This window comes from Solea solea, chromosome 16 (genome assembly GCF_958295425.1).
Source record: "Solea solea chromosome 16, fSolSol10.1, whole genome shotgun sequence".
In the NCBI taxonomy this organism is placed as follows: Eukaryota; Metazoa; Chordata; class Actinopteri; order Pleuronectiformes; family Soleidae; genus Solea; species Solea solea.
This window is the reverse complement of record NC_081149.1, coordinates 3,729,191-3,737,372: the sequence shown is the minus strand read 5'-3', so window position 1 is coordinate 3,737,372 and position 8,182 is coordinate 3,729,191. Positions and strand designations below refer to the sequence as shown.

Genomic DNA, 8,182 nt, shown 5'->3' with positions numbered 1-8,182 from the left:
CTAATGTTTACAAACATTATATTGGCCGGTATTTTATTAATATATATATATATTTTTTTATAATGTCAACAAGTAAATAAGTAAAAGTTATGAATCCAAATAAAAAAAGTATGATTGCAAAATATGTATTCACATGCCTGGTGCTGTGATATGACATGTATTATGTATTATTGAGTTGTAATTGCATTCTACACTTTTAACTAAAGTTTACCAAAATATTAATATGTCTCAGAAATACCTCTTTAATACAAAGATTCAATAATCTAGAGAGATTATAACAAATCCAGTTCCATGTTCATATAATATGTAATACATGTTCAAACCCTTAAGATTTATAAAACTTTAAATGTAAAGGTTTTCCTCCACAGTAGTGTCCATGTTGTATTCTAATTATAATAGTTTTAATTGAACGTGTAATGTTTTTGTTTTAGTATGAAATGAATAATAATGAAAGTTACAAATGTCAGTAAACTCAACTTAACTCTACATATTGTTGCAGCAGTGAATGTTAGTGTCAGTTTAACTCAACACTTCAAACCTTGTGTTTAACGTGTACAAATGTAAATGATGTGTGTTGAAGATGAGAAATGATTCCACACAAATACATTAAAATACCACATTTTACACAGACTCCTTTTCTAGTTTTCTTTTTTCTCTTGAATTAACACATTAGAGTGATGACTGGTCTCTCTCTCTCTCTCTCTCTCTCTCTCTCTCTCTCTCTCTTTCTGGTATTTGGACCAAAGGGGACGACGGGCTTTATGAGCTGCCGGGCTTCCGTCGGCATTGTTGGTTTTAAAGGAGGGCAGAGACTGGGCAGTAAAGCGAGTCAACACAGGCCAACAGAGCACACCGCCGTTTGTCAAGTTCAATGTTAATGTTTAATGGTCTGTCTGTCTGTCTGTCTGTCTGTCTCTCTCACACACACACACAGGTCAGAAAGCAGCTTCTTTTTTAATCAGAATGCATTTTATTCTCTGTATCTCTGTGTTCCCTCCTCCTCCTCCTCCTCCTCCTCCTGCTCCTGCTCCTCCTCCTGCTGTGGTCACAGATAAAGGTCCACACTGACCATTGCGTTTTGTTTTTTCAGTTTTTTTTAGTTTCCCTGTTAAAAAAACAACCTGAAATGTCGCATCAGCGCAGTTTAATCGCCGCAGCGCAGCCCATAAACACCGCACACCATTAACAAAGCCAGAGTTTCCTCCTGCGCCACATGAATGAGTCTATAATGAAAAGTCTACTCTTCATCTCTCTCTCTCTGAGGATATTGTGTCAGTGGCGGCAGCAGATTCAAGCGTGTCCCGCTTTTTATCGAAAGGTTCCTTAACAAACATGAATATTGACATGTTTTCAGACAGTTTATTCTCTGCATGTTCAATTATCGCTTATGTGTTATTTATCTACGTGTGATCTGTGGACGGTGTTTTAGGCAGACTGTGAAAAATAGGTCAATGTTTTCAAATAGAAGCAAGAACATTGAGTTTTAAATACTAATAAGTTTTAAGTTCAGCTGTTTTCAACGCAAAACCAATCGTGACATGGCAACAGTGACACACACACATATATGTGTATATATATATATACATATACATACACACACACACACACACACACACACACAATTTATGTTTCGTTTATTGTTTTTAAATACATTTATTTTATAAAATATTTATTTATATTGAAGTATTATATATGTACTTGTTTATTTTAATTTATGAGGAAAACGTCGACGCGGCCCGGTGGCGCGCATGTTGTGGTGTCCGTGTTTCCAAAATGACTGTAACAGGTAAAAGGCCATATTTAACAGATATACGTTCATACTTATATTATTATTTAATACGACACTTCCAATCGCAGGAGTTTCTGAGGCGCGTGCGGTAATTACACTGAGGACACACGCGCAGTTAAGTCCTGTTGTTTTGCCCCAGTGTAAATGAAGGTGTCTTCAGGATCAGTCCAAACACACTCTGGAAACACTTAGACGCGAAGACACAACATTTAAATTAAAAATAAATGTGATAAATTGAGCAACATTACGCGCGACCGTTTATGTTAAAGCTGCTATAAGCACATGTTCCAACGGCCTCGACAAATCAAATCCCCTCAAACATCCATGCGTTCCTTGTATTAATGAACAAATAAACAATTAAACAAACAGATACATTTAAAAAACAGCTTCCACTTGTATGTTATATTTTTAGATATAATGAGAGAGAATGTTATTATTATAATTTAAAACTGAAAATGCTATTGAGGTTGAAATAAACATGAGGGAAACTGTTGCTCTGAGGTGTGTGCGTGCGTGTGTGTGTGCGTGCGTGTGCGTAGCTATTACTTGACCAGACTAGCTACAACACTCCACTGTTGTAAAATAGTCGCGGACTTAAGTGAGTCTCAAGGTCAAACGCCTCTCTCTCACACACACACACACACACACACACAATGGCAGCCCAGTTTAACATTGTATCACTTCATTTTCCACTGAAATGTTGTATCATGTGCATAACGAGCATTTAAAGCTATATGCTGTTTATTTTCAGTACAGTGAATATTTGTCCTTGTGTCGCTCGTGATCATTTCTGCTCATTGTTCATTCTTTATAATGTGGACTATTTTCAAATGCAGCCACCAGCCTGTGGTGTAGATCACTTCAATATTGCCGTGAACCTTTGTATAAGCACCACCGGAAGAACACGATAGAAAATGATTTTAAATGCATTGTTAAAGTGCGTGTTATGATGGTGGTAGATGTCCTGTCTGTGCATGTCATTGTGTCATATATTATATTATTAGGAGGGAATCCGCTTCAAACACAAACAAGGAACGGAATCATTTCATCATTTCTTTTCAGTGAAGTAAATAATTGGAATATTCGGTCAGTGTCATCCATGGCGGATGGTTCTCACGGCTCTGTCCAGACGCGTGAAAATGATACGCAGGTCATTGATCGTGTTGTTGCGGTGACGTTTCCACACGGAGGCCGCGATCCAAACACGAACTCGCGCTCTCGTAAACACTCTGGATCAGAATTCCTGCATGCACGTATCTGGACCACAGCTTTCAACAAATCCATGTAAATATGTACGACCTAATACACGGGGATTAAAATATTTATTTACGATTACTGGTTTACAAGCGTTATAAACAATATGGACAGCATCATAGTGTGTGTTTCTTTATCTAATGGCTATACTGGTCACGCACAACACTGACAAACAGTAAAACAGACAGATGAATGCAGGCAGGAGGATGCTGTATTTACAGGAAGCCTCTGACTTTGAAAGGTTCATGCAGAGGACTTTGATTATTTACTTTAACCTCATGTTGTCCTTGTTTCTTTATCGGTTTTCCCTCTTCTTCTATGTTTTCCGCACAGTGGTGCGCACAGTCGTCCACAGTCGAATGTCTTTTATTTTTTCCTCAATTTTATTTTCTTGATGTTGTTGTTTTTTTTTTCTCTCAGTTCAGTTTGAATGTGCTGCGTATCGCAGACACGTGCAGCCAAACTCGTGTCTACTGCGCGCTGGGCTTCACTTTGGCCACGAACTTCTTCTCCTTCACCCTGCGGTTCTGGAACCAGATGGTGATCTGCCGCTCGGACAGGTTTGTGGCCGCGGAGATCTTCCTCCTCTTGTCCTTTGTGATGAACTTGTTGGCGGCGTACTCTTTCTCCAGCTCCTTCAGTTGGACCTTGGTGTACGGGATCCGCTTCTTCCTGCCGCGGCGGAAAGGCGAGCCGTCGTGCTGGTGAGCCACCACATCTGTTCGTATATGGATACACAGGCAGAGAGAGAGAGACAGGAGAAGGGGGAAATGTGAGGCTCTATTCACACACACACACACACACACACTCTGCTCGGTCACTATATATTGTGGTGCGTTCAGGGTCTGTGGCTTTGTGCTGATTGGACAGACTACCAACATGGTGGACTTGTTGTCTGCTGTAGCATCACCTGCTCATCATAAACGTCCTTGAACATAAAGGCTGCACATGTTTGCGCATTAACGCTCAAAAACAACAACATATACATTAAAGTTAATTTTCTTCTATGCAGCAATGTACCAAAAATTCATATAAATATCAATACAGTGTCTGCGCGTGGTGCAAACACACCGACACATTTAATCGGCTATTTTTATTTGTTTACACCACATGTATTCATCATCATCAAATGGCTTTTTTTAGTTGAAAAAGTTCAAAATCACAATTTACTAATGTTTGTATTCGACATTTGACTCAAGCGCAAAATCCGCTTTAATAATCTGATATTTATCACGATAAGTAGCAACATAACCTCATTTATTTAGTTAGTATTTATTTAAATAATTATTTACAGTCATATGTCCATCCCTATATACTGTAGATTAACTATAAACAGATTTATTATTCAATGCGCTTCATTTGAATCACATTGTTGATAGTTTTGATGTATTATGCTGGTTTTATTTATATTACAAAATCAGCGTTTTAACGATCATATTTTCATATTCTGTGCAAACTCTAGCTGACACTGGGATTCAAGAACTTCGTAACTGGCCATGCATACATTTATCAGCCATATGATTATAATAAATAATCTTGCAATAAGTGTATCGATTTTACCTGGCAACAATACGAGCTTCAGTCATGTGGATATTTCTGATCAAATGAAATGGATTTCTAAGCACGAGCAACACGTGACCTTGGCCTTGCCTTGTCAAACATTTCTGCATAATGATCTGACATGTAGATTTAAGTCATATGTATACGTGTCGCTGCAGTAGCAGATGTAAAGCCAAGGCTCACATCTGAATGATGATAATGTGATGGTCACATTCCAAACAGCTTGTCTTGTTTTGGGGCATCAGTTGCACAAACCGCGCGCTCACAGCAGATGGGATTGTTTTAGCGTTTGGCACGTGGACTGGTTCTATTATGATTAATGTAAATTATTATTGTGTTCAACACTGACTGTCCTTTGTATGACCTTCACTACTCTCCAATACTTGTGCTTTATATATAATATTTTAATATCACAGGAAAAATAAAACACTCTTAATTTTAAATATGCAGCGTTAGTCCAAATCTTTACAGTGAATACTGATTAATTAAATTCATCTGGTTAAATTAAAGTTCATTACTTGTTTCTAATAAAAATTAAAACTAATTATGATGAAATCTGCCAAATGGTGTCTCGTAATTTGTCTTTTATTCAGGCTATAGTCTATATTTGTGTATTTAGCTGTTAATTAAAAAAATGTGTTACCAGCTAGTGCGGACTTCCACAGGTGTCCAGCCTGTCCCTGGTCCTTGGGACAGTACATCTGTCCCCCCCAGCCGTTGGTCAGAGCCCATGGCTGGTAGCTGTCCATGGGGAGCAGGGTGTCGTGGCGGGGCTCCCCGGTGCCGAGTGTTTGGACCACCGACACGTCCAGGTAGCTGGCCATGGACTGATACGGGTTCGGATAGCCGTGATAAAAGGCGAACTCCTTGGCGCGGTGGTTCGGGTACTCGTCAGAGTTCACTGTCGTGTCCATGTACTGCGAGCTGAGCGCGGCTCCGGCCGCCTGAGTGCAGGACTTGAGAGAACCCCGCCCCATCCTGCACGGGTAGTAACCGTTACCAAAATAGCTGTAAGGTAACGGAGTGGCGGCGGAGGAGCTCTGGTGCGGAGGGCACGGTCCGGCCGCGCACTGCTTCCCCGAAGACGCGCCGGTCTCACCGGATCCCGAGGCGGACACGTCCACTGTGGGGTAGCCAGCGGAGGAATGCATCAAGCCGGATGGGTGTCCGCCCAGAGCCGCCGCGGCCGCGGAGTGCGCCATGATGTTGCGGCACTGGCTTGCCGCTGTAGCGAAGTTTCCGCTCCCCACCAGCCCCTCCATGTTCTTGTTCAGGTCGTCCAGGTTGTTGTCATACACGAACATCACCGTTTCCGCTGGCCAGCGAGGGTTCAGCACCAGGGAGGCGGTCATAGGCGCTACTGTTCCCGGTCTGGCCTCCGTTCGTCGCCGTTTTCCGCTCAGACTTTTTTATCCGATCCTGCTGCGGCTACATCGGCTGAGTGAGTGATATTGTTCTGGTGAGTATTAATTATGCTGTGACCGCTGGCTCTCGTGCCCACACACACACACACACACACACAGCTAGCTTTGATTCACTTGTAACATCACGCGCACCGCGGTAGCACGCGCGCTGCCTTGCTGCACCATTTAGTGACGGCACTCGCTCGCATGCAGGCAAAGACTCCGGGTAAACAGCTGGACCTCCGCTTACATCCCAGCCGCAACCTTGACGCAACAAACCCCCAGGACCAGGAGAAGAGGGGGGCGCGTGTCCATTGGATGAAACCGAACGACCACGTGACGGGACAAGAAGAGAAGGGGGGAGGGTGTCTTGATGGGGACTGTCAATCAAAGAAAAATATTTTTTAAGAGGCTCGAGCTGTGGCACGAGGAGAGCGTGGTTCAACTTCCTTCATGCGCTGCTTTGCTTTGCGTCGTGCAGCTGAAGCCTCTGATCTCCTGTCACGTTACATTTGTATCTCAAAAAAGCAAAAAGCGAATGATTTGGTGTTGTGCGTAAAAACGCACGAGAGTTGGCACGCATATGCCAACAGCGATGCCAGCACCGGAACCACTGACGCGTTTATGTCCATGTAATTAAACCATGTCCCTCGTTTATCCTGAGTGTAATTAGACCAGCATTGTGTATGTGAAGTCAATTATAACATATTTAAATGGGTGCAAGTGAAACATGAACGAAACTTGGTTGATTTTATCGTCAATTATTAGGAAAATTACCTGCAGTAGTTTGAGCTTTAGTGTGAGCTGCTCAGTATTACACCGAGTTATTGCTATATTTAAAGACTAATAATCGGCTCTGCCAAATACATGAAAAACGTTTATCCTTGTCATAAAAGTATTAAATATCATAACGTGCCAGGGACGTTCTCGCGTTTCTAAAAAGGGACATTTGATTGTTATTTAAACAACTGTACCCGCTTGGGCAGTTTTGCGAGTTTTCTGTTTTTGTCGGAGTGTTGGCGTGAACCGGATTTGGAGAAATGCGGATTTGATTCACAGGCCTGCAGGAAACTAAAGTCACCTGATTTCACTGTTATCCTGATCAAGGTTGGTTTTCAATTTCCAAAGAAATGGATCCATTCAGGTTTCCGCACCGTGCATGCAGACTGCGCCCTCGTGCATGGCCTGAAGTGAGATTTCATGCTTAAAAGCTTCTCTGAATGAGGAAGAAACATGGCAGTGAAAGCAAAGCGGGCCCAGTTCTGTCCTGACATAGCGTTTGCTCGCATTTGTCTGTTTGGTCTCTGCTGAGCTGTCACCATTCTCCTGTCATTCAAATTGAAACTTTGCAGACTGAGTAAAATATAGTGTATGGTTTTTAGCCATTGGTTTTACGCATGGGGTTGTGAGGGACTGCCAACAGCAATACGAGCTTGTTATACACTTCCTGAGAAAGTAGTATGGAGGAGGTAACAGCTGAGTCGCCCTGGGTTAGCATTTTATCATTTTTATTTAAATGTATTTTATTCAGTCTTATTAGTCTGTGTTTTATTTTGTGAGAATCCGCTCCGCTGATGCTGATGTTCACTCTTTCTGTTCTTCTAGGCCTCGAGGACAATGCACGATTCCTGGATGTGCCGCACAATTAATGGACTGCAGTAGAAGATTTCATTCAAAATAAAAACGCAGCCCTCAGGATTATGCAGGAGCAGCAGACGTGAGGAGCAGGTGTGTTGGTTTCTCCAGGTGATGGAAGGAGGTGGAAGCCCCGGGGACCAGCGTGTGTTTGTGTCTCTGTGTGTATTTTTCCTCTTTGTGTCCACATTTAGGTGCCACTCTCGAACGTGCGATACGTGGGGGAATTAAACAAGGTTGCTTCTGTCAAACGTACACATTCGTATACATTCAGTCATATTTAGATGTTCAACTGACTGAAATGTAAAAGTGGGGCACGAGTCATGACATGGGACCGGATGTGGATCTATAGAAAGTATATATAAAGTATCTATAGTTTACACAAGATATAGCATACGTCCCCCTTTTTACCTTTAAACCATGTTGTTGCGTGATGTGGATTTGCATTAATTTGATGTATTTTGTTATTATTGTCTGATGATGTATGAATTACATGAATTACATTACACCCGCTCTGCTTTTGACATTATACTTTTAGATA

General features: G+C 41.8%; 1 protein-coding gene across 1 annotated transcript; it reads right to left on the bottom strand.

The window, feature by feature from the left end:
• Positions 1-2,512: 2,512 nt before the first annotated feature.
• hoxb13a (homeobox B13a) lies at positions 2,513-6,245 on the bottom strand. The gene is made up of 2 exons (XM_058653769.1): positions 5,247-6,245; positions 2,513-3,761 (listed from the first exon to the last, which is right to left on the bottom strand). The coding sequence occupies exons 1-2, from the start codon at positions 5,953-5,955 to the stop codon at positions 3,514-3,516; spliced, it is 957 nt and encodes a 318-aa protein (XP_058509752.1). The 5' UTR covers positions 5,956-6,245; the 3' UTR covers positions 2,513-3,513.
• Between the last annotated feature and the right edge of the window lie 1,937 nt (positions 6,246-8,182).

What these genes read in the sequence shown, in the direction of transcription:
- hoxb13a (XM_058653769.1), bottom strand. Translation starts at nt 5,955, where the DNA reads ATGACCGCCTCCCTGGTGCTGAACCCTCGCTGGCCAGCGGAAACGGTG. An exon ending in GTGGAAGTCCGCACTAGCTG is followed by an intron (nt 3,762 to 5,246) that starts GTAACACATTTT and finishes ATATACGAACAG; the next exon opens with ATGTGGTGGCTCACCAGCAC.